At 36.8% G+C, this 27923-nt stretch overlaps 1 protein-coding gene across 1 annotated transcript in view; it reads left to right on the top strand.

Moving 5' to 3' along the window:
* Window positions 1-27923, top strand: part of MAN1A2 (mannosidase alpha class 1A member 2) — a 155886-nt gene that overhangs the window by 90768 nt on the left and 37195 nt on the right. Inside the window, exons 6-9 of the mRNA XM_066268165.1 lie at window positions 440-534; window positions 5628-5751; window positions 6674-6767; window positions 26359-26474. Of these exons, the coding sequence (XP_066124262.1) occupies window positions 440-534; window positions 5628-5751; window positions 6674-6767; window positions 26359-26474 (429 nt within the window). The remainder of the gene's footprint in view (window positions 1-439; window positions 535-5627; window positions 5752-6673; window positions 6768-26358; window positions 26475-27923) is intronic.

The following is a 27923-nucleotide window of genomic DNA, read 5'->3' as shown; positions in this document are numbered from 1 at the left end:
GTTTTTTTTCCTTTAATAATTTGAATAAACCTTGATTGAAAATGTTGAGACATAAATGTGCTTATAGTACTTCAAGGGCATTTATCCAGATTTTATTGCTTCTCTTTTGTACTAGTCTTGTATATCATGGATGAACATTTCAAAGCCTAATAATGTTTTCTCTTAGATCTTTTTCCAGCTGAAAATACAGGTACTAGCAACACCAAAACCATGTCCTTCCCTTTCAATTAATTGTAATTTCAGCCCATTATACATTGGGTAGCTTTCTTCAGTATCCAGTTTATATTTTCCCTGATTGCTGTCTGCCACATGGTACCAAAGAGATGGCATTTTTTGCCCTGAACTTCTTCCATGTATCTAGTATCTTACATATGCATCGTAGGAGAGACCAGTAAATAGTGATGGCTATCATCTATGAATATTCATGTTTTTATCTCAGATATTCAAGATTAAAGCAGTCCAGCTGGCTGAGAAACTCCTTCCTGCCTTTAACACACCCACTGGGATTCCCTGGGCAATGGTGAATCTGAAAAGGTAGATTCTATTTTTATATGGTTATTTCTGTTTTAGAATTCTATTTTAATTTATCTATTAGGATTTTATTTTAATTTATTTATTAGCTATTTTTTAGTGGTTGCTTTAGGAATCACACTGTACATAATTAATACATAATTAATTTTTCAGTTAACAGTTAATATTTTAACACCTCATGTAAAGTATAGAAACATTTCAACTGTACCTGTTCCTTTATTCTCTCCCTCTCCTACATTATGTGCTATAGTTGGCAAGTAAATTACATCTAATACACTATTAATCTCAGAATGTATTGTTAAAATATTAAACATATCTATTTATTATTTTATAGAATTGTGGGGAATCTAATATATATTATCCAGTATTCTTCATTCAACTTTAAACATCTGAGTTTTAATCTGGAATTACTTCACATCAGCCTGAAGAATTTTATTTAGCATTTCTTGTGATAATCTGTTGGGGTGAATTCTTATTTTCTTTGTTTGATAAAGTCTTTACCTGACTTGAGCCCAAGTTCGCTGGCTTGAGCAAGGGGTCACTGGCTCGGCTGGAGCCCCCCAGTCAAGGCACACATGAGAAGCAATCAATGAACATAAGTGCCATAACTATGAGTTGATGCTTCTCATCTCTTTCCTGTCCTGTCTGTATGACTCACTCTCTCTGTTTCTCTCACTAAAAAAAGAAAACTAAAACCTTTGCATTCATTCCCTCCCTCCCTCCCTCCCTCCCTCCCTCCCTCCCTCCCTCCCTCCCTTCCTTTCTTCTTTTCTTCTTTCTTTCATGAGAGAAGGGGAGAGTGAGAGAAACAGACTCCTGCATATCCCCTGACCAGGATCCACTCAGTAACTCCTGTCTTGGGTCTATGGTTGAATCAACTGAACTATTTTTAGTGCCCGAGGCTGATCTGCTTAGACCATCCAAGCTATCCTCAGTGCTCAGGGCCAAGACCAATCTAGTCACTGGCTATGGGACGGGAAGAGGGACAGAAGGCAGGGGCGGTAGGGAGAAGCTGATGGTTGCTTCTCTTATGTGCCCTGACTGGGAATCGAACCTAGGATGTCCATACTCTGGGCTGATGCTCTGTCCACTGAACCAGTTGGCCAAAGCCTGCCTTCATTCTTAAAAGATATTTTCAGTGTATGTATAATTTTTGAATAATGGGTTTTCTTCTTACTATGCTTTTCATTGTTTCTGATGTCAGAATTTGAATTGCTTTTTTAATATTTTGTTTAGGGTCTTGGATCTTTTTTGTGTGTAGGATATTGGTCTGTACTTTTCCTCTTAATATTCTTGTGTAGTTTTGGTATCAAGGTTGTGCTTCTCTGAGAAAATATGTTGAGTAGTGTTTTTATATTCTTCTTTGGAAAAGGTTGTATAACAGTTTTCATTTTTATCCTTTTGCTTGGTAAAAGCTTCTGGTAAAGTCATTTGGGTCTGGAATTTTGAGAAAGTTTTATACTGCTGATTTAATATTTTTTATTACTTAAATAAATTAGATAATTAGATAAAATAGATAATTAGTTTTTTATTTATTTTAAGTAAATTTTAATAAGTTATACTTTTCTAGGACTCTGGCCATCTGGCATAATATAGTAATTATATCCTTGTATTATTTACTCTCAGTATTATATGTTGCATATTTTCATTTTTATACTAATATCAAACACTCAGTAAGGAATAGCATTTAATTGTTTTCTGCATACTCCTAAGCAAGAGACTGTAGATATTTGGGTGGAGAATACTCAGTTCTCCTGTCAAAGTATCAGCCAGGACTATGTGAGTGATATTCAGTGGAGTGAACATGGGACCCAAGTAATGTTATAAAGTAGAGGGCATCTGGCTTTGGCCAGTTGGTTCAGTGGTAGACCATTGGCCCAGTGTGTAGATGTCCCAGGTTCAATTTCCGGTTAGGGCACGCAGGAGAAGAGACCATCTGCTTCTCCACCCCTCCCACTCCCTTCTCTCTCTTTGCCTCCTGCAGCCATGGCTCAATTGGTTCTAGCACATCGGCCTCAGCTGCTGAGGATGGCTCCAGATTGGCAGAGCATTGGCCGCAGACAGGGGTTGCTGGGTGAATCCCACTCGGGGCACATTCAGGATTCTGTCTCTGTCTCCCCTCCTCTCACTTGGAAAAAAAGAAAAAAAAAAGTTTAGTATTCTAGGAAGTGTTTAAATGCACTATGGGATGAAACTTTCATTTGGGATTTTTGGCCAGAAAGTGTTTACAGGGAAGAGGAAGGGGAAGCTGTTGGACTTCCTAGGGACTTTGTGTTTATACTTGACCACACTATCATTTATTCTCCATGCTGGTGCCTAGGTAATCTTTCTAAATGATATGATTTATTCCTTAAATCTTATGTTACATTTCTTAAAGTCCTCCATGACTTTAAAATTTTACTATGACCTTACAGAATTCTTATGTAGTTTAGATTATGCTCTCTAACATTTATTTCACCTTCCTGGGCTCTAGCTGCACCGGCCACCTTCTTTTTTCCTCAAGGTCGTTGCATTTGCTGTTTCTTTGCTGGGAAGTCTCTTCTTCCAGATCTAGTCATCACTTGCTCCTCCCTCATATCATTCAGGTCTCAGTTCCAAATTGTCTTTTCAGAAACATTTTCTCTGAACATTATACATAAAAAATCTCTTCTAACTCACCTTCTTCACTAGTATCCATTTTCTATATCTCTATTTAATTTTCATTTATTAGGGGAGCAGGAATGTTACGTTAGGTTCACTCCTCTATCTCCTGGAGCATAGTAGGCACTTACTATTTGGAAATGAGTGACAGTTCTACGTAGTTACTTACTGATATGTATTTATATTTCTTCCTTGATTCTCACTTCTAGCAACAACAAAAATCTGTTACTGGTACCATATTTTCTAAGACAGTGTAAAAACTGCACCAAATAATTAAAGAACTTTAAGTGAAGCAGTGATAATATCTTGACATCTATTTTAATGTTTTCCCAACACAGATAAATAAAATATGTCATATTGAATTGGCAGTATACAGGTGGATGTACAATGAGTAAAAGACTTAAATTTTTACTTTGTCAACAAAGTAAAGACTCTTGAGAATGGTTTAGAGTTCTAGGAGGAATAACTCAGGAACTGTGCCTGTGAATAATTAAACTAGACTTCCATTTCCAATCATGGAATAGACTATGTCAGTTTACCCCTATTGCCAAAAACAATCATGAACGGTTGGCAAAATGGTTTGGGGCATTGGAGAGCAGCTGACTCAGGTAGGACTTCCTAAGCGAAAGTCATCTCCATATAAACATTGGCTTTTTCTTTTTTCTTTTTTTAATTTTCAATTTTTTTGACAGAGACAGAGAGAGAGAGGGACAGATAGGGGCAGACAGACAGGAAGGGGGAGAGATGAGAAGCATCTGTTCTTTGTTGCGGCACCTTAGTTGTTCATTGATTGCTTTGTCATATGTGCCTTGACTGGGGGGGGCAGCTCTAGCAAAGCAAGTGACCCCTTGCTCAAGTCAGTGACCTTGGACTTCAAGCCAGCGACCGTGGGGTCATGTCTATGATCCTACGCTTAAGCCAGTGACCTTGCGCTCAAATTAGTGAGTCCACAGTCAAGCTGGATGAGCCCACACTCAAGCTGGTGACCTCAGGGTTTCGAACCTGGATCCTCCATGTCCCAGTCCAATGCTCTATCCACTGTGCTACCACCTGGTCAGGCTAGCTTTTTTCCTGAGGGCATTTTTCAAGTCATAGGGTAATAAAAGTCAAGACTAACATGCTGGTCATTGGGAGTAGAGGAGGCTGTGATCAGGTATTGGAGCTGCCAAAATGACTGAGACATGAGGCACAAAATCTCTAGGCAGAAAGGAGTTGCAGGGGAAAAGCTCAAAGTTTTATGTACAAATTTTCCTCAAGTTTTTGGCTGATTCTCTTGACTGCACATTCATAGGGCAAGACTCAAGGAAACCCAGTAGAAAACAGCATTTGGAGGCTAAAGGGCAAAGATGAAAAGCTAACAGTCACATGGCAGTAGGGAGACAGAAGTTAGTGTTTAATACTGCCAAGGTGAAGGTCTATTAGTAAATACCTCTGGTTTCAGCTGAATCTCAGATGGCCAAAGGAGTAGAGGTAAAACTGAAATCAATGACCCTTAAATAAGCCTAACACCAAAGTAATCTGCCTGTATTTAACCTGTATTTCAGAAGAAGCTTAACCTTCCTAGAAAAGAGAATGTCCAAAGCCTCAACACATTTTCATTTAACTTGCCTGGCTTCCAATAAAAAATTATAAGTCAGACTAAGAAAAAGGCAGTAATATATCCTAGCAATACATCTGCACTAAAGAAATGTACATAAGATGATTCACTGTACAGGTTTTCATACTAACAAAATATCAGAAATATACTAACAGACCACCTATAGAGGATTGGTTAAATTATATCTATTCATATAATGTAGGTTTTACACTGGCACTATTAGCATTTGGGGCTGGACAAGTTCTTTATTGTATGATACTGTCCTGACCTTATAGGACATGTTACATCTTTGGCCCAAGCACAGTAAATGCAGGTTGCACCTTCAAGGTTTGAGATAACTCAGAATGCTCTCACACATTTTCATAGGCCTCTGGGGTGGGGCATTTCTAGTTGCAAATTTTGTGTAGCTGTAAAAATAAAATGAGGATTTTTTTATGAACTAATATGGAAAGGCTACTGAGGTATATCTTAAGAGTAAAATACAAGGTACAGAGAAGTAAGTATACTTTGCTATGTTTTGTTAAAGAAAGAGGAAAATAAGAATATATATTTAGATTGCTTATATAGGCATAAGCACTCTGTACTAACACATAAGTTAATGAAAGTGATTACCTATGGGGCTTGGTGTGTAAAGAGGTTGAGATTTCTGGGGTGAAATATATTTACTATCTACTTTTCTGTTTTAATTTTTAAAATGTGGATATAGTACCTAGTCAAAAAATAATAAAATTTTAGATATTAAAAATCTTTTGTTAGATATAATAATTTCTAAGAGATTTATTTAAAGTCTATGTTTTCATTAAAAAGATATTTTGGTCTTTATCCAATTCTGTCTCCTTTTCCCTTTGCTTTCACTCAGTGGAATTGGGCGGAATTGGGGCTGGGCCTCTGCAGGTAGCAGCATTCTCGCTGAATTTGGGACACTGCACATGGAGTTTGTCCACCTCAGCTACTTGACAGGGGACCCAGTTTACTACAAAAAGGTTAGTTTTCTTGCCTTCTTTTCTTTGTTATAAAAGAGTCCTTTAAGCTTTACCAAAAGACTTGATGAACGCTTAGAAAATGATTACCTTTCTAGAAAATGGATATCAGGACTCTGGCCTTCTTTTTCTTTTTAAATTCTCTAAAGAAATATTCTTTCTATTTAGAACATATTTAAAATATTTACTGTTACTTGAGAAATTTTAACCACTATTAGGCTTTTAAAAAATTCATTGCCATCTCTGTTCAACATTGTGCTGAAATTCCTAGCCAGCTTGGGAAGGCAAGAAAAACAAAGTGAACAAAAAGTTCAATAATTGAATTGACACGGAAGAAAGAAAACAATGATTAATCATAAATTACATGTTTATCTACCTGAAATATTAAAATAATCTACATTAGAAATTATTAGAAATAAGTTTAATATATTTTTTGAGTAGAGATATTAAAAAATCAGTAGCATTTCTTTACACCAGCTACAACAGTCAAGAAAACATACATTATGCGACAGGAACTAAAGTGTAAATTTTCTATAGATAAATCTACCAAAAGGTAAACAAAGTTTAAAACTATTGAATACCATTGAAGAGGACCTTAATAGAGAGATATATCATGTTCATGTATAGTTAAAACAATATCATAAGAATTTCAGTCACCTCCAATTGATCTGTAGTATCAGTTCAGTGCTAGTCGAAAATCCAGTGGCTTTTTGCTTTGTATTTTGTTTCTTGATTTTAAAATAATGATCATATGTCATCATAAAAATGAGGCATTCTTGACCACCATATCAAAAAAACAAAACAAAACAAAAAAACAGGCAGGGAGGTGGTGAAGTTTCTGAGTGAAGAAAAAACACAAACCTTAGATTAATATAAAGCCACGATGACATTTATTTTTGTTATATGCATTCTTTATTTTGTTTAGGTCATGCACATTCGGAAACTACTTCAGAAAATGGATCGTCCAAATGGTCTTTATCCAAATTATTTGAACCCAAGAACAGGTCGCTGGGGTCAATGTAAGTATTTCTAGTACAACTTGATATTTGTTAAAGGATCGTTTGTGTGAAAACTTTGCTTGATGTACTAAAATGTACAACACATGTAGAGTGAGAAGCCCCAGTTAGTGTCTAACCTTGTGATTTATAAGAATGTTAACCTTTGGCAAGTTTCTCATCTCTTTAGCTTCAATTTTTCTACTTGTAAAATGGAAACATTAACCTGTCTCACAGAGCATTTTATTTTATGTTTGTGTAAGTATTCAATAGTTTGTTAAAATATGGTGGGGCATTCACCAAGGGTTGTACTTTAAACCCCTATTTATAAGGCCTATCTTCATGTAAATAGGTATTTACTAAAGGAATATGAAGAACAAATGAGTATCTTAAATGATTAGAAATGGGGGTTATGGCCCTGGCCGATTGGCTCAGTGGTAGAGCGTCAGCCTGGCGTGCAGGAGTCCCGGGTTCGATTCCCAGCCAAGGCACACAGGAGAGGTGCCCATCTGCTTCTCCACCCCTCTCCACTCCTTCCTCTCTGTCTCTCTCTTCCCTTCCCGCAGCTGAGGCTGGCTCTGTGGCCTCTGCCTCAGGCACTAGAGTGGCTCTGGTCGCAACAGAGCAACACCCCGGATGGGCAGAGCATCGCCCCCTGGTGAGCGTGCCAGGTGGATCCCGGTTGGGTGCATGCGGGAGTCTGACTGCCTACCCGTTTCTGGCTTCGGAAAAATACAAAAAAAAATAAAGAAATGGGGGTTATGTCCCATCTTTTGTTTTAAAAGAAGGTATCAATGTCTGTTATTTACCAGGCTCTGTACGAAATTCTTAGATGAAATGAGATAGGGAAGAAGTACGTTAAGAGTTATTCTGAATTCAGGGAGCTCCCAGTATAGCTGGGTAGGCAGGCAAACACACTTAGAAGTAGCTGGAATATAATGTGATAAATGTGGTAGCAGAATAGTGTTCCAATTGTTATGTGAGCCTGTGGTAGAAGTGATTCCCTCTGAGGACAAAGTATTTTCTTTGGAGAGCAGTGATTTTCTCATTAGAGCTTTAGAATTGCTCTTTGAAGAATTGACTTTTTAAAAATAATAAATATTTATGTGGAAATGTGGGATTTACAGAATTTTTTTCTCTTTTGTGACAGAGACAGAGAAAGGGACAGATAGAGACAGACAGATAGGAAGGGGGAGAGATGAGAAGCATCAGTTTTTCATTAAGTCTCCTTAGTTGTTCATTGATTGCTTTCTCATATGTGCCTTGACCAGGGGCTACAGCAGAGCAATGACCCCTTAAGTGAGCGTCCTTGGGCTCAAGCCGGTGACCTTGGGCTTCAAGCCAGTGACCTTTGGGCTCATGCCAGTGACCATGGAGTCATGTCTGTGATCCCATGCTCAAACCAATGACCCTGTGCGCAAGCTAGTGAGCCCACGCTCTAGCTGGATGAACCCACTCTCAAGCTGGAAACCTTGGGGTTTCAAACCTGAGTCCTCTGCATCCCAGTCCGATGCTTTATCCACTGTGCTATTGCCTGGTCAGGCTTTTTTTTTTTAATAATAATTATTTTCTAAGACTTTATTTATTTAAGAGAGGAGAGACAGAGAGAGAGAGAGAGAGAAAATTGGGGGGAGCAGGAAGCATTAACTCCCATGTGTGTCTTGACCAGGCAAGCCCAGGGTTTCAAACTGGTGAACTCAGCATTCCAGGCTTTATTCAGTGCACCACCACAGGTTAGGCCTGGAACTTGCAGAATTTTAATAAATTGTGGGTTTATCAGTCATTTTCTATTAAAAGATCAGAAAACTGAAACAAATAGAAGTTGTGACTTTGCCTCTAGTGTAACACATTTGGACATTTTTTGAGACTAATAACATTATAATGAAGTAGTAAAAAAGAGGTAGAAGTAGTAATTACTTAATTTTATCTATGAGGATCACTGTTGAATCTGGCAGTAAGAAGTTATGTGGGCTCATGCTACTGAGAATAGGAAAACGTTTGCCATGGACTTGTCTTTTGGATTCCACTCAAAGGAATTGTCCTCTATTTTATGAAAGGAAAGCAGATTGGCCAATACAGTTATGTCTTTCATGGATCTGGGAACAAATAGATCTTTTGGCTCATACGTATTTTTCCTTTCCTGAAAGTCTTTACATGTAGCTCATCTTCTAGATCTAATTCCTAGACTGAGTGGAAATGGTACTTTCTGAAAAAACAAAACCCTGTGAGCAGCATTTCTAAAACATAAAATTGTACTTTTCTTATTTTACATAAGGATGACTGGTTTGGATGTCAACTCAGTAATTGGGGGAATTTTTTATCCTTAGAGTTATATTAAGATTTGGGAATATTCTAACACTGGGGGGAAATTATGTTCATTTTTTTCCTTATATGCTTTTATATGTTTTATATGGTATAACTATTTAATTGTAAAAAATGAAATTATAAAAGTACTAAATAAAAGATTGGTTATAATTAGGAAAAACTTTTCTAAACATGTCACATAAAGCAAAAACCATAAAGAAGAAGGTGTCAGTTTTACTACATTTAAATGTTAATCTACAGTTCATAACAACAGGCAAGTAACAAATTAAGCAAATATATTTGAACATATTTGGAAAACAAAATTTTTATATCCTCTCTACATCAAGAACTCTTATAATAACATAAGAAAAAGATGATCACCCCAATAGAAAAATAGATTAAGAACAGTTCATGAAAAAATCAACACAAATGACCAATAAACACATGTTCATACTTAACCTTAAAAGTGGTGCCTGGAGACAATGTAATGTCTGTACTATAATAAGATTTATAAAGATGAGCTTCTTTGGTGCCATATTTGTAGCATCTCTACAGGCCAGAGACCTTTGTTTCTCTCTTTTCCCACTTCACCACCTCCCTAATAAAATTAATACAGCTTTTAAACAGAAGACAGTATTCTTTTTTTCCAATATTGTTGGCAGTATTTTTTATTTATTACTATTTTTTTAATTTAAAATTTTTGTTAGTTACAGTATATATTCAGTATTTTGCATTAGTTTCAGGTGTACAGCATAGTGTTTAGCTTTAGACAGTCATATACTGTATTTTTCGCTCCATAAGACGCACTTTTCCCCCCAAAAGTGGAGGGGAAAATGTCCGTGTGTCTTATGGAGTGAAAAATACTATATTTTATTAAATATTTTAACACACTATTTGGTTCAGAATTTTTTTTTCTTATTTTCCTTTTTAAAATCCTGGGTTTGGTCAGATATGTCTTATGGAGCATAAAGTACGGACCGTTACAAAGTGTTCCCCCTAATATTTCCAGTACCTACCTGGTACCATACACTATTATTAGAGTATTAATGACTATATTCCCTATACTGTACTTTACATCCCCATGACTGTTTTCTAACTACCAATTTGTACTTTTTAATCTCTTCACCTTTTTCACCTAGTCTCCCAAACCTTCTCCTCTCTGGCTACTCCCAGTCTGTTCTCTGTATCTATGAGTCTGTTTCCATTTTGTTTGTTTGTTGATTTTATTCTTATTTTATTCTTTAGATTCCACATATAAGTGAAATCATATGGTATTTGTCTTTCCATGACTGACTTATTTCACTTGCCATAATACCTGTAGGTCCATCATTGCTATCACAAATGGTAAGATTTCATTCTTTTTATGCCAAGTAATATTCCATTGTATATATGTACCACTTGTCTATTGATGGGCACTTGGGTTGCTTCCATATTTTGCTATTGGAAATAGCACTACAATGTACATAGGGGTGCATATATTCTTTGGAATTAGTGTTTTAGGTTTCCAAGGACACTAAGGCCTTTATTTATTAAATTGATAAAGGAAATAAACATGTCTCTGGATGCAGTGGTTCAAAAAGTGGAAATTTGTATTCCTTTTGAACCAGCAACTCATTTCTAAGAACTTATTCCAAAGAAATTTGCAGAGCTATATATATAAAAAGTTTATTACAGTAATTTTTAGTTATTTATTCTAGGGATAATTTGGAAGCATTCTTGAGCTATCCAGTTTAGTAAAACTTCTTATGATGAGGAAAATGTTCTAAATCTGTGCTAATACAGTAGGTACATATGGTTATTGAGCTCTGAAAATGTGACTAGTACAATGTGGAACTGCATTTTAAGTTTTATTTACTTTTAATTAACTTAGATTTAAATAACTGTGACTATTGCCTACTATGCCAGAGAGTGCAATTTTAAAACATCCTATAAAAGAGATTTGGTGAAATAAATTATAGTGCCTCCAGATGTGATGTGTTATATGAAACCATTGAAAGTTATGTTGAGGCTTTGGCCGGTTGACTCAGTGGATAGAGCATCAGCCCAGGATATGGACGTCCTGTGTTCGATCCCCTGTCAGAGCACCCAAGAGAAATGACCATCTGCTTCTTTCCCCCTATTTCTTTCCTTTCTCTCCCTCTTCCTTTCCCAGAGCCAGTGGCTCAATTGGTTTGAGGGTTGCCCCAGGTGCTGAGGATAGCTCTGTTGGTTGAGTCAGCCTGAGGTGCTAAAAATAGCTCAGTTGATTTGAACATCAGCCCCAGATGGGGATTGCTAGATAGATCCAGTCAGGGTGCATGTGGAAGTCTGTCTCACTTGGAAAAAATGATAAAAAAAAGTTACGTTGTATGATATTTGGCATAGATAAATATGACATGTAGAGAGAGAAGATAAACACTAGAAGAATAGAATCCAGAGTGTTTTTTTCTGAATGTTTATTTTTTCTTTGCTTACCTTTAATAACCTAAGTTTGATAATGAACATCTATTACTTTTAAAGTAATATTAAAAACATTTTTAAATAAAAAAGAGGATGCTATCTTCCAGCCCCAAATCTTAGAATACTGAAAAAAAATAAATCACTGTTTGAGAGTTGTCAGCCTTTGAAATAACCCACAGTTTAGCATTGATAACATCTTAATATACTGTATTTTTCGCTCCATATAACTCATTCTTTTCAGCGTTTGGTGTTGTAAAACTGGATAGCCACATGTAAGAGAATGAACTTGTGTCTTTCTACCATATACAAAATTTAACTTGGAATGTATCAAAGACCCTAAATTTAAGACCTAAAACTGTAAAACTCTTGAAAGAAAACAGGGACAAATCTTTAGGACCTTCAATTTGGCAATAATGTCTTCAAAAGCAGAGGCAGCAATAGAAAAATTAGATAAATTGAATTTCATTAAATGAGAAAATATTGTGCATCAAGGGACTCAGGAGAGTGAAAGACAGCCCACAGAATGAGAGAAAATATTTGCAAATACCATATCTGATAAGGATTTATTATCCAGACTATATAAAGAACTTCTACAACTCAACAACAGAAAGACAAACAATTTAAAAATGGGCAAAGGAATTGAACATTTTTTCGAAGAAGATACACAAATGGAAAAACACATGCAGAAGATGCTCAACATCATTAGTCATCAGGGAAATACAAATCAAAAGCACAGTGAGATCCCACTTCATCCCTACAAGGATGGTTGTATTCTTGTATTCAAAAAGACAGAAAGTAAGTCTTGGAAAGTGTGTGGGGAATTTGGGACCCCCTACATTGCTGGTGGGAATGTAAAATGGTACAGCCACAGGGAAAAACAGTTTGATGCTTCCTCAAAAAGTTAAACTTAGAATTCTGTATGATTCAGTAATTCAATGCCTAGGAATGTAACCAAAAGATCTGAAAAAGGACTGAAACAGATTCTTGTATTCTAATATTCATTGCAGCATTATTTACAATAGCCAAAAGTAGAAGAGCCATGTGTCCAACAGATGAATAGATAAACAAAACTGGTATATTTATACAATGGAATGTTTTTCAACCATAAAAAGGAATGAAGTTTTAACACATGCCACAACGTAGATGAACTTTGAAAACATTATGCTAAATGAAAAAAACCAGTCATTAAAAGGACAAATAATGTATAATTCCACTTATATCAAATATCTAGAGTAGTCAAATTAATGGAGCCAGAAAGTGGATTAGGGGTTTCTAGGGGCTTGGATGAGGAGAATGGAGAGTTATTGCTCAATACATACTGTTTCCGTTTGAGGTGATGCAAAATTTGGAAATAGTGGTGATGGTTGTACTACATTGTGAAGTTATTAGTGCCACTAAATGGTACTTTAAAAATGGTTAAAATGGGAACTTTTATGTTATATATATTTCACCACATAAAGAATGGCAATAAAAATAATCCTTTCACTCTTCCTTGTTTTTTTCCTGCAAAATACATTGAGAGTGAATGCATTTACTCTCAGCAGTTACTACTTTTGAGAGTGCTGTCCAGAGCTGTTCAATGGTTATTTTGGCTAGGGTCTTGAATATACTAAGGGGTTGCCCGGGTATCCTTTCACAGCTGTAGCCCTTACTAAATTGTACAATTTATTCCTTTTCATGTTTTGTATATTTTATATCAGCTTCTGAAAAGTATATCAAATTTCTTTATTATCTTTGAGCAGGGTACATCTGTCATGTCTATAAATAGTCTGCAAAACAGTGAATTGAATTGAAATTTAACAATTCAGCTTCGGCTAACTGTGTTGTAATTAGGGTAATGATAATGTTTGTGACATGCACATAGCAATCACAGAGTAATTACTGGTAATTACCTTTAGGAAAAGTTCTTTCCAACAGATATAAAAGAATATAGTAAGAAACCTAAACTTAAAGGCTCATCATTACTATTTTTTATTTTTTTACTAGTATTCTAAGTACAATCCTTAGCCTATGCCATTTAATGACTGAAGTGGAGAAGATATAGGTAACTGGTCATTAATGATTCATTAAATTTTATACTACTAAATTAAAAATTGTGAAAAAAACAGAATGGGTATAATATTTGAGTTAGAAGACTAATCCTAGCTTTCCCACTTAATAATTTATTTATTTAACTTCTCTATGCCTTTGTTTCTTCATCTGTTCTGATTGTACTTATTTCATAGGGTAATCATTTGGGTCATATTTTGAGTTAATATATTTGAAAATGCTTCATAAATTATAACACATAATATAAATATTAGTTTTTAATTCTAGAATTTTCTATAAAACACTTTAATAAATAGCTTCTGTTAGTAACCTGCCATTAACTTCATGACATGCTGACATAGATTATATGAATCATTGATATTTAGTAGTGCTTATAATGTGTTATCAATTTCTGAATATCAGAAGGACCTTTAAGGGACACGGTCCATTGAATTTGACAGCTAGCAGTCATGATTCAGTGGTTCAAGTAAAAAAGTCAGACTACTGGGTGATAGTTGTCAGGTTTCTGCTGTATATTTATTTATTAAATGTATAATCTTCCACTGGAGCAACAGCCTAGAGGAGCTGCAGAGAACCTGTCAGCAGAACTGTGTCTACATCGTACAACCTAAGTAACATACAACTAAATCTGTAAACTGCAATAACTCACAGATCCAAAACACATTTCTCCTAAACCATGATGCCAAAGGCTTTTTTGTCTTTCTTTCCCTGCTTTCCCCTCTATTTCACCTCCTTTTATTCTGTTAAATTTTTTTTTTAATTTATTTAATTATTTATTTTTAAGATTTTTTTATTTATTCATTAGAGAGGAGAGAGAGAGAGAGAGAGAGAGAGAAGGGGGGAGGAGCAGGAAGCATCAACTCCCATATGTGCCTTGACCAGGCAAGCCCAGGGTTTCGAACCGGCAACCTCAGCGTTTCCAGGTTGACACTTTATCCACTGCGCCACCACAGGTCAGGCTATTCTGTTAAATTTTTAACCTCATTTTCTTTCCTGCTTATTTGTTTTCTCCTTAGATCTACAACATATTCATGTATATATATATATGAGGCCAAAGTACAAAATTTTAAAAAGTCCTTTATATTATGTTATTTTAATTGCTCTTTGAAAAGTCTTATGCTCCAAAGTACCATATTTCCCCGTGTATAAGACACTCCCATGTATAAGAGATGCACCTTAATTTGGGGGCCCAAATATTGAAAAAAAATGTATTGCATAATGTTACTGAATTCAAGTTTTATTCATCATAAAATTTATATAACTTCTAATCCCTGTCAAAACTCCCATACATTAGCTTGTCGTCATCTGTGTCTGATGATGAATCACTGTCTTCATATATTGCCTCATCCTCAGTTTCACGGCATTTGAAATGCCACACTTCTTAAATGACTTGACAACGATCTCAATCTTGGTATTATCTCGGGATCTTTTCACCCAGGTAAAAACTTCTCCTATAATTGGTTTCTTCACTCTTCCTGCTGCTGTCAAATTGTCCCCAGAAGACTTCATCCATTGGTTCCATTTGTTTCTCATGGCAGCTTTGAAGGGTTTATTAATGCTGACATCAAGTGGTTGGAGCTGCGGTGTCAAACCTTCAGGTATGACAGCAAGTTTTGATTTTTGCTCTGCAACAATCTTTGTGGTTTTTGTTATGTGCACCCTGAACTGATCAAGCACCAATATCGCAGGTTTGCATAAGAGCCCACCTGGTCTCCTTCTCCAAACTTTCTCAAACCAGATCTTCATCCCATCCTGATCTATCCAACCCTTGTCATTAATGTGGACAGTCACTCCTCGAGGAACGTCTTCTTCTGGCATTGTATTGCGTTTGAAAATCAGCATAGGAGGCAGCTTGGTTCCATCGGCACAACAAGCTAGAACAGCTGTATCATGGCTCTTTTCATGTCCACTTGTCTTATCAACAGCTCTGTTACTTGGGACATCAAATTGAAGGGGGACTTCATCCATATTTGCAATCTGTCCCAACTCAAACTGATGTGTCTTCCAACACTGAATGACGAAATGATGAAATTCAAGGACCTTCTGCTCATAGCTTTCAGGCATCTTTTTGACAAGTCTGGTGTGTGTACGCATGGTTAGTCCATTCCATTTCATGAACCTGAAGCACCATTTGTGTCCTCCTTTGAAATCAGCAACTTCTTTTTCAACAGCAGTTCTTCTTGCCTTATGGTGAACCATCTGTGTGGACACAGGAATTCCAATTGTCCTTTACTCTTCAATCCGTATCTTCAATTTTTTCTTGAAATCAGGCCATTTTGCTGACTGGCTTCTCATGGCCTTCTTCTGCTGTGGCGTTTTCAGTAGGGTTTCTTCATCCCATAGCCAGTCTCAGATTGATTTCTCAGTTGGAGGAGGACCAAATTTAGGCTCACAGCACAATTTCCATTTACTTTTGCAAACCGGATCACTTTTAACTTGAATTCAACACTGTATGAAAATCTTTTCTGAGCCTTTCTGGGCAGAAAGTGGCAAAAGGTAACCTACCGAAATATACCGGTAACAAATGCAAAACAATGAGTAAGAAGACAACAAGCGTGAAAAAGTGGAAATGCAAATTAAAAAATCTACAACGAGCACAAAAATAAGTGTGAAAAAGCGGGAAATGCAAGTAAAAAAAAATCTACAACCATCTATAAAAGATGCACCCAGTTTTTAGACCCCAAATTTTTTGGAAAAGGGTACGTCTTATATATACAGGGGGGAATATGATACTATTTGTGTCCTTTAATCACTTTGTGCATTCTCTCTGGATAAACTCTTATGGCTTAGATCCATTTTATATATTGATAACTCCCACCTTAGCTCTTTCTCTGGATTTCTCCATATCTGATTGACTATTTAGCATAGTAATTTAGATAGCCATCTCATCTGGCACTTCAAAGTCAACATGCCTATAATTCAGACTCCTTTAAGGGTCTGGCTTCATCTCTTCTTCCCTTTGGTTAATTTAGGCCTTCAGTTCTCTCTCACAGTTTGGTATCACCCCTTACCAATACATCCTTCACAGTGGCCTCCATGTTGATGGCTGCTGACTGATTAGGGTGGTGGTTGTTGAAAGTTGGGGTGCCTATGACAATTTCTTTTTTCTCCTTTTTGTTTTTGAGAGAGAGAGGCAGGGAGAGAGACAGGAACATCGAGCTCTTCCTGTGTGTGCCCTGAGTGGGGATTTGAACCAGCAACCTCCGTGCTCTGGGATGATACTCCAACTGACCAAACTCTTTGGCCAGGGCAGTGCGGCAATGTCTTAAAATAAGAAAACAATGAAGTTTGCAGCATCAATTGATTCTTTTCACAGAACCTGCAGTGCTGTTTGAGAGCATCTTAGAACTTCTTTCCACACCCTACTGCTGCTTTATCAACTAATCGCTTAATGTAAGATTCTAGATCCCTTTTTGTCATTTCAGCAGTCTTGACAGCATTTCACCAGGAAGAGGAGATTTCATCTCAAAAACCACTGTCTTTGTTCATCCATAAAAAGAAACTCATCAATTAAAGTTTTATCATGAGGTTGTAGCAATTCAGTCACATATTTAGGCTCCATTTGTAATATTAGCTCTCGTGCTATTTCTACCACATCTGTACTTCTTCCACTGAAGTCCTGAACTCCTCAAAGGTGTCCAGGAGGGGTGGAATTAGCCTCTTCCAGACTCCTGTTAATGTTGGTATTTTGACTTCTTCCCATGAATTACAAATGTTCTTAAAGGCATCTAGAATGGTGAATTCTTTCCAGAAGATTTTCAATATAAACTGCTCACAAACATTAGGGGATCAGGAAACATGAAGATACTACTCCAGTACTTTCAGCCTTTTGTATAGTAAGTACATTTTCACCAATGAAATAAAAGTTAGTTTTGCATTTTATTTGCATAATTGAACAACTTTTTTTAACTTGCCATTTGCTTTTCTGATGTTCTTGTTTAATTAAAAATAAAACAGCCTGACCAGGTGGTGGCGCAGAGCATCGGTCTGGGATGTGGAGGACCCAGGTTCGAGACCCTGAGATCGCCAGCTTGAGCGCGGGCTCATCTGGTTTGAGCAAAGCTCACCAGCTTGGACCCAAGGTCACTGGCTCGAGCAAGGGGTCAAGACACACATGAGAAATCAATCAATGAACAACTAAAGAGCCACAACGAAAAATTGATGTTTCTCATCTCTCTCCCTTCCTGTCTGTCTGTCCCTATCTGTCCCTCTCTCTGACTCTCTTTTTTTATTGCTTCATATTCATTTTGAAATATCCCTGAATTTTTGTGAGTAGTGTACTTTGCCAAGATCCAGCAGAGGAATTACTACCTACGATAACCTTAGCCTTACAAAAATGTATTTTTTAAATAATAGGACTTGAAATTACTCCTTGATCCATGGGCTGCAAATTGGATATTGTGTTAACAGGCATGAAAACAACATTAATCTTCTAGTACATCTCCATTAGAGAGCTTCATTAGGATGACCAGGCACATTGTCAATTAATAATATTTTGAAAGGAATCTTGTTTCCTGAGCAGTAGGTCTCAACAGTAGGCTTAAAATACTCATTAAACCATGTAAACAGATGTGCCGTTATCAGGCAGGTTGTTCCCATTTCTAGAGCACAGAGTAGATTTAGCATAATTCTCGAGGGTCCTAGGATTTTCAGAATGGCACTGGCTTCAACTTAAAGTCACCAGCTGTGTTAGTCCCTAACAAGAGTCAGCCTGTCCTTTGAAACTTTGAAGCCTGGCATTGACTTCTCTCTAGCTGTGGAAGTCCTAGGTGGCATCTTCACCCAGTAGAAGGCTGTTTAGTCTATATTTAAAATGTGTTATGTAATATCACCACCTTCATTAATTCTCCTAGCTAGATCTTCTGGATATTTCTATGCAGCCTCTACATCAGCTGTTGCTGTTTCACCTGCCATTTTTATGTTATGGAGACGACTTCTTTCCTTAAGCCTCATAAACCAATGTCTGCTAACCTCAGACTTTTTCTGCAGCCTGCTCACTTCTCTTAGTCCCCATCAAATTGAAGAGAGTTGAGGTCTTATCTGGATTAAGCTTGGTTAAGGGACTGTTGTGGCTGGTTTGATCTTCTGTTTGGACCACTAAAGCTTTCTCCATGTCAGCAATAAGGCCAGTTCACTTTCTTATCATTTGTGTGTTCACTGGAGTAGCACTTTTAATTTCTTTCTAGAACTTTTCCTTTGCATTCACAACTTGGCTGTTTGGTTCAAGAAGCCTAGCTTGGCTTTCAACATGCTTTTCGCACTAAGCATAATCATTACTTTTGATGAAAAGTGAGAGGTGTAGCTCTTCTTCCACTTGAACACTGAGAGGTTTATAGGGTTATTGATTCACTAAATTTCATTATTGTTTTGTCTCAGGGAATAGGGAGGCCTGAGGAGACAGAGATAGGGAAACAGCTAGTTGCTAGAGCAGCCAAGTTTTCCCTTTTATCTGGGTATAGTTCATGGTGCCCCAAACAATTACTAATATTAAAAGTTATAATACAAAACAGATGCAATACAAACCTATCATACATCATCCTGACAAGTGTAATAATGAAAAAGTTTGAAATATTGTGAGAATTACCAAAATGTGACAAAGAGATAAGAGGTGAGCAAAGGGTGTTGGGAAAATGACGCCAATAGACTTGCTTGACACAGGGTCACCACAAACCTTCAGTATTTAAAGAGCACAGTATTTGCAAAGCACAATAAAGCAAATGCATTAAAACAAACTGTATATTTCATTATTTACTTTTCTTGAGCTTTAAACTTCTCTTCATGTCGAGGGTATTTTTTTCTGGTTATTTTTTAGGTATCTTAAACTCAGTATTTACAGAATTAAACTTCTTGTCTCTCCCTTAAAATTTACTCCTGTGATTTCTTGTCTCACCCACACTCTACATAGTCTGTAGCCTGCGCCAGAAACTTGGCAGTCTGAGCAGACTCACATCCTATTGTTTTTACCTTCTTAGTAATTCTAAAATCTGCTCTTTCATCTCTTCTTCCCTTTGGTTAATTTAGGCCTTCAGTTCTCTCCCACAGTCCAGTATCACTCCTTACTGGTTTCATCTTCCACAGTGCCCTTTACATGAAATAACCAATTTCCTTCATGAGTGGGGACTGAGAAAAAATTACTCTTAAACTGTAGAGCATCATTTGGTTTGGCTATATTATCAGCTAAAGCCAGAATTTAGGAGATTAAGGAGTAAGTAGATGAAAAGGAAGCAGCTGTCAATCCAAACTCTGTAAAGAGAGAAGAGAGGAGTGGAATTGTATATTTTTTACAAAATACATTTCTACTGCAGTCACCTGAGTAGTCTGAAGTATTTTATCTGGACATTGAGCTGTGAGGTGGTTAAAAAGCTGTAGGTGCAATGGTATGTTTACAGAAGATTATAAAACTCCAAAAGGAAAAGCTTAGTATCAAGATTTTTATTCATTTTTCTAATAATTCACATTATTGGAGTAGTTTTTTAAACTATCTTTTCAATGTAAACAATTTTATGTATTATAGTTATGGACACCTTAATATTGGGGGAATAAGGAAGTGTTTAAAATAATACACATGAAAATTTTATTAAAATTTGAATGAGTACTTCAGGTATTTAATGTATTCATTCTGCAAACATTTTTTTTGTTGAACTTGTAATTATTGTGCTAGGTATTACTACCTATGTCATAATTACTTGTTTTCCTAAACTGAAAGGCATGAGATACTATACAAATGGAAACATTTTTTTAAATGGTTTAATTTTTTAAAGTAAAAGTACCTTAAAGACAGGTTATAATTGTGAAATGCTATTAATACTTGAAAATGGAAATTTAGCCAATCGTTTAATGCATGCTTAGTGAGTACGCGTTACTGTAAGAATTGCGCCAGGTGCTGTAAAGAAGCTTTTAAAGCAATAATGTGAGTGTCCATTGTCAAGTTGCTCATAGGTGGGCAGAATCTGATTTTCTTTCAGGTAATTCTGACTTCTCAGAATATTAAACAGGGCTGTTTTCAGATGGAGTCTGATTTTTTTTCTGATCGATTCATTGTTTTTCAAGTAGATTTAATAAAATTTTTTATATTTGCCAATTTTTCAATGGAATTTTTATTTTGGGTAATATTATCTTTTTACTTTTTTTCTTAGTACACTTTAAAAATATACTTACCATTTTTTTTCTGTATTTTTCCGAAGTAAGAAGTGGGGGTGGGAGTGGGGGTGAGGGTGGGGAGGCAGACAGACAGGCTCCTGCATTCACCTGACCGGTATCCACCTGGCATGCCCACCAGGGGGCGATGCTCAGCCCCTCTGGAGTGTTGCTCCACTGCAATTGGAGCCATTCTAGCACCTGGGGCGGAGGCCATAGAGCCATCCTCAGTGCCCGAGCCAACTTTGCTCCATGGAGCCTTGGCTACGGGAGGAGAAGAGAGAGATAGTGAGAGAGGAGAGGAGGAGGAGAGGGGGAAGGGTGGAGAAGAAGATGGGTGCTTCTCCTGTGTGTCCTGACTGGGAATCAAACCCGGGACTTCCACACACCAGGCCAACACTCTAACGCTGAGCCAACCGGCCAGGGCCTTCAAGTAGTTGAACACATGCGTGAAAAGTAGCTTTGTTTAAGGTGATTATAGGGTACATGGGCTTTACTTGAAATTTTTCTCCATCACCTTATTCTTGGCATTTACTAGTGGGCATTATCATGCAGCTCTTTTAAAAAATTGAATGATTTCATTGAAGAATGGTAAGACTTTTTATATGGATGTTGGTACCCCAGAATAATGCCTCCTTTCATTCTACAATTCAAGCAGATCCACAGAGCACAATATGTACATCATTCCTGTCTCTAAAGCAAAGCCTGCCAGTTAGCCCACCTGTCCTCCTTAGCTACACAGAAAGCATCCAGTCAGAATTCCCAATCAGGAGAGAGACGTAGTGACAGATATATCTTTCTAGTGGAGGAACACCCACTGTTCAGTGGAGGAAACCCACAACTAGCTACCCAGAACTTCAGTGGAGCAGAGCTATATACATCAACATGATTGAATCTCACAGTGTTGAAATACAGAAACTAGACACGAGAATAAATAATGCCACTTATTATGTATACCGAAGGACAAAATAAAGCAATAGTGGTTAGAAGAGGGTATTCCATGATAACCATATGGAAAAATCAAAGTGATTACTCCCAAATTCAAGATACTGGTTACCTCTAGGAGGTGGGAACTGTGATTGAAAAGGGGTAGGCTTTTGGGGTACTGACATTATTCTGAGCAGAGGTTCTCTATAATGAGCATAATATTTGTCTTTTACATGCTTTTTTGTATGAATGTCAAATTTCACAGCAAAAAAAATGTTTAAATTTATAAAGGGGATCCCAAAGGAGATTAAGGCAATTTTATAAATAAACATTTTTAATCTTCTCTTTAATTCAAAGAACTCTAAAAATATATTCCTAAAATAGGAATAGGATACTATGAAAAAGAAGCAATTAGAGAACAGAAAAGAACCCAGAGGTTAAAACTATGATTGCTGACATTAAAGCTTTAATATAAGGACTAAAAGATAAAATTGATTTTTTAAAAGTTCCCAGAATAAAGAGAAAGAAGACCGAGAGACTAAAAATTGAGAGTAAAGAATACTAGAGTCAGTTTAAGAGGTATAATTTCCAGCTAGTGTGAGTTTCAGAGCAGAGATGTGGAGAAAATAAATAATGTAAGAGCATTTTCTCCAAGCTGAAATACATGTGAAAAGTGCTCAGCACAATGAATGTAGGGGAAAAAATTAACCAATATCAAAATGAAGATTTTAAAGCTCAGGAAGGCCAGTTGAGTGAGAGGAGGGGGAATTGAGACCTACACAAAATAGAATGGGGGGGGGGGTATAAAAAAGACATTTTCAGACAGCATGGTTACATCCCACATATTCTTTCTTGGGAAATTCTGTGATAATATGATTCAGTAAAAGAGGTATAAACTAAGACATAAGCTTGAGGAAATAGTGAATCTAACTCAGGAAAGCAAGAAAAGTCTCGACGATCGCTTGTACAATGTGCTTAGAAAATAAGATTGGGAGGAAGGTCTCTAGGGGCAGAAGAAGGGCAGGGGAGACTCAATGTAAGTCTGAGTAACTTGATTGTGAGGCTGGGATACAATACGAATGACAAAAGAAAAAGATAGGAGGCAACCGAAAATCTGGGGCAAAAACTTAAAAGCTAGCGAGAGAATCATGGTTAAGATAGGAAGACAATTAAAATACAGCATGATTTTAAGCAGCTGATGAAGTCTAAGAAAAACCCAGGCAGCTGGTCAAATAGTAATGCTGTCGTTTCCTCATTGAGGCAAGACATGTTGCCATAGCCACAAAACTGAAGTAGAAGTATTGATGGAGATATTTGTTATAGTGCTTTGAATATAAAACCACTGCCTTTTATTCATTGCCAAATAATGTGCCCAAAAGGCATCCCTAATCCTTGCTCTGTCCCAAATGCCTGTTAAGTATGAGGGACTTTCCCACTCTATTCCATATTGTTTTAATATATTATAAGTATATTGTCTTTTTGATTTTTTATAATTATAAAATGTTTAAGTGTTAGAATTAATTTAGCATCTAGGTATAATTTATCCTCTAAACCCATCATCATTATAAAATTCTTAAATGTAAGTGTGATGAGTATTGAATGCTATTAGAAATTTAATTGTGATTTTTTTGCATGTGTGCAGTTTGAAGCTTAGAGTAAGGGATCACATGGTAACTGTCTTCTGTTCCTCTAAGTGTCTTCTCTAATACCCAGTCACTTACCAGTGTCAGAAACACAGAGTGTCAAATAAGCAGAGGCATCCTCCTCCTAAATATTTAGATGGAAAACAGTGGAGAAGATTGTTAAGCTAACAAATTACAGTTGAAAGTAAATTCTGTTTTATTTAATGGCCATTTATATAAGTTTATATATGAACTTGGCAAAAAAATCCATGATGATAGAGATCAGAAAAAATGGTTATCTTTGGAGTTAGACATTGATTTTGAAAGCCACATGAGGAAGATTTTGGGATGCTAGATACTGGAAATGCTATATATTTTTATCTTGGTGGTTTTGTGGCTATATACATATGTAAAAATTCATTAAATGTATATTTAGGTTAAAAAAAGAAATAAGAGCATTTTAGATGCAAGTTGTTTAAGGTACAAGTGAATTATTAGAGTATCAGCAGACATATTACCTACAGTGAATGAGGGCACTTTTCCCCCTTTTATTACTTTCTATAACAAAAGATGACTTAATTATGCAAGTTACATGTATTCTAATAAAATATAAGTACATAAAGTAAAAATTGAAGGGCTCCTTCCTTAGAGTTAATCACTGTTGACACTTGTCAAACCTTTTATATGTGTACATAGCATTCATTTAAACACATAAATTTTTAGTAGTATTAAACTATTGTTATGAAACCTGCTTTTTTGCTCCCCACTGCATTCAACAACATATAATAAATATCCTTCAATATGACTTATAGATTAACCTGATTCTCTTTAATGATTTCATGGTCTGCTGGAGTATGTTTAGACATAATTTATTTAGCCACTTCCCTAGATATATGAAGAATCTTACTATTTTGCTAGTGGGAATAGTGCTGTGATGCATTTAAATCTGTGTATTTATACAAGTATTGTTACAGGATAATTCCAAAACTAGAAAAACCAAGGTTTAATTTTAATAGCTACTACAAAATTGCTCTTCAATTCCAGCAACTGTGAACCATAATCTTAGCAACATTGTTATTAATCTTTTAAAATGTTTGCACATTAAACAGAAAAAAATGAAATCTCATTGTTTTAATTTGATTTTCTCTGATCATTAGTGGAGATGAGCTTCCTTTCTTAGGTTAATTATCAATTTGTATTTCTTTTTTGTTAATTATTTATATGTGCCCTGTATCAGTTTTCCTTAGGTTTCAGAGTTCTTTGTGTAGAACATAAGCCCTTATTTCTATTATATATGTTACAAATATCTTCTCCCAGTCTCATTCTTTTTTTTTTTTTTTTTTTTTTTGTGAAGCTGGAAACGGGGAGAGACAGTCAGACAGACTCCCGCATGCGCCCGACCGGGATCCACCCGGCACGCCCACCATGGGGCGACGCTCTGCCCACCAGGGGGCGATGCTCTGCCCATCCTGGGCGTCGCCATGTTGCGACCAGAGCCACTCTAGCGCCTGAGGCAGAGGCCACAGAGCCATCCCCAGCGCCCGGGCCATTTTTGCTCCAATGGAGCCTTAGCTGCGGGAGGGGAAGAGAGAGACAGAGAGGAAGGCGAGGCGGAGGGGTGGAGAAGCAAATGGGCGCTTCTCCTGTATGCCCTGGCCGGGAATCGAACCCGGGTCCTCCGCACGCTAGGCCGACGCTCTACCGCTGAGCCAACCGGCCAGGGCTCCAGTCTCATTCTTGTCTTACAGATTCATTTATGATAGCTTATACCTATCATATGATACAATAAATCTTTTCCTTTATGGCACCTTTGTTTTGTGTTTTGTTTAAGATCATCTGCTTAAGAAGAGCAGACATTTTCTTATATTTTTTTCTGGTATACTTAAGTTTTCTGTTTACTTTGAAATCATTAATCCACCACAATTTTTTTTTTTTCTGAAGCTGGAAACGGGGAGGCAGTCAGACAGACTCCTGCATGCGCCCGACCGGGATCCACCTGGCACGCTCACCAGGGGGCGATGCTCTGCCCATCTGGGGCATAGCTCTGTTGCGACCAGAGCCACTCTAGCGCCTGGGGCAGAGGCCATGGAGCCATCCCCAGCGCCAGGGCCATCTTTTGCTCCAATGGAGCCTCGCTGCAGGAGGGAAAGAGAGAGACAGAGAGGAAGGAGAGGGGGAGGGGTGGAGAAGCAGATGGGCACCTCTCCTGTGTGCCCTGGCCAGGAATCAAACCCGGGACTTCTGCACGCCTGGCCGATGCTCTACCACTGAGCCAACCGGCCAGGGCCTAATCCACCACAAATTTATTTTTGTGAGCTAAAGATATAAATATTGATATGCATTTCCCCCTGACAGTTGTTGCCATAAACTACCGACTAGTCTATCCTTCCCTCACTAATTTGAAAAAAACCCAACAATAATTCTAAATGAATGATTGAAAGGGCTATTAGATACATGATCATTTTCTTTTTATGCAGAGAGGATGTGAGTTTTGAAACAAAGTTCGTGGATGTAGGGTATGGTTGCCTTGGGAGTGATATTGAATTGGATCGAGTTAGAATAGATGGGATAGAATAAGAATATACCTAGGACAAATAGGTACTAATAGCTATATAAATAGTAATCAAGGGTATTGATTTAGGAACATTCTATAGAATGTAAGCAAATATTGCAAAGGAATTCTTGGGCTTTTTTTTTTTTTTTTTTTGAAGATTCATTTTAATTTACTGTCTTCAGCAGAGAAATCACTGTTCACCACTCTATAGAAAAATGAGCTCTTTTTGGTTAACATCACATTTAAGTATATCTCATATTTAATCTTATAGCTTATATAGTTAAAGCCACTAAAATATGAAGGATAATTATTTTTAGTTCTGGAAACATTTGTATGTGTGACAATATGCAAACTATGTGACTAAAGAAAAGACTACTAACTGTGAAATACTACAACTAGCAGGAAAAGATTTTCTAGAAAATTGGATACACGTGTAGGGGAGAGTAATTATGGTGTGCTCTTACTGGACTAAATTTGAACTATATGTTGGAAATAAAGCTGTTAATATAATTTTTAAATTATTGACCTGTAATAGTCATTATAATTGAAAAACATTTTTGCATTGTTTTCTCTCTTGTTACAGATCATACATCAGTTGGTGGTTTGGGAGACAGTTTTTATGAATACTTGCTGAAAGCATGGCTGATGTCGGATAAAACAGATCATGAGGCGAGAAAAATGTACGATGATGCTATTGAGGTAATTACAGTCAGAACATTTACTAATTTAACATATTGAATATCCAGTGTATTTGATATAACAGATGAATATTTTATATGCATTTTATTATATGCACTTGCTATAAAGTTTGTTAGTATTTTAATATAAAAGTCATATTAAATTTTCCTTTATTGTGACATTTTAAAGAAATTATTGAAAGAATTTAGTGTAGCATATTTATGTATGAAAATTTATTTTAATAATTAAAATAATTAAATAATTAAAATAATTCCAGTTATTGTCTGCAGAGACTGGATAAACTTCTGACTTTACATGTACTTCCATTAACATTTCTTCTTTCAAACGACTCACTGAACCTGCATATTGAGAGCTTATTGGTAAATAAGAAAGGCAAAACACGTATATATACTGCTCACAAAAATTAGGGGATATTTCAAAGTGAATATGAAGCAATAAAAAAAAGCATTTGATTTTTTTTTTAATTAAACAAGAACATCAGAAAAGCAGTCAACAAGTCAAAGAAGGTTGTCTGATTATGCAAATGAGATGCAAAACCAACTTTTATTGCATTGGTGAAAATGCACTATACAGTGTGTCCGTAAAGTCATGGTACACTTTTGACCGGTCACAGGAAAGCAACAAAAGATGATAGAAATGTGAAATCTGCACCAAATAAAAGGAAAACCCAGTTTCTGTAGGATGATGTGGCAGCATGTGCGCATGCGCAGATGATGACATAACACCGTGTATACAGCAGAGCAGCCCACGGCCATGCCAGTCGAGATGTGGATGGTACAGAGGAAAGTTCAGTGTGTTGTGTGTCTCACTAAATTCGAATTCGTAACCAAAGTGCAACGTGAATATCGGCGCGTTTATAACGAAGTGCCACCACATAGGAATAACATTACTCGGTGGGATAAGCAGTTGAAAGAAACCGGCAGTTTGGTGGAGAAACCCCGTTCTGGTAGGCCATCAGTCAGTGATGAGTCTGTAGAGGCTATACGGGATACCTACCTAAGGAGCCCTAAAAAATCTGTGCGTGAGCCCACATTGAACTGCACTGAATAGGTATGAAACTGATAGAGTTTTCCTTTTATTTGGTGCAGATTTCACATTTCTATCGTCTTTTGTTGCTTTCCTGTGACCGGTCAGAAGTGCACCATGACTTTAAGGACGCACTACAAAAGGCTTAAAGTACTGGAGTATCTGCACATTCCCTGATTCCCTAATTTTGGGGAGCCTATTGGTTAATTCTAGCACTGTTCTAAGCCCTTTTCACATGTAAAATAATTTAGTCTTTACTGCCATCTTACGTACGAGGACCTTAAGTCACTGAGAGCTTCAGCAACTTGATGAAGACCACACACTTAATAAGTAGTGGAGCTTGGAACCAAACAGTCTGGCTCTGGAGCCTGTGCTCATAACCACTGTATTGTACTACATTTATATAACCTCATGCCACAATGC

The sequence above is a fragment of the Saccopteryx bilineata genome, chromosome 3 (assembly GCF_036850765.1).
Source record: "Saccopteryx bilineata isolate mSacBil1 chromosome 3, mSacBil1_pri_phased_curated, whole genome shotgun sequence".
Classification (NCBI taxonomy): domain Eukaryota; kingdom Metazoa; phylum Chordata; class Mammalia; order Chiroptera; family Emballonuridae; genus Saccopteryx; species Saccopteryx bilineata.
Note: the sequence above shows the minus strand (reverse complement) of the source record. Positions and strands in the feature narration are given on the sequence as shown.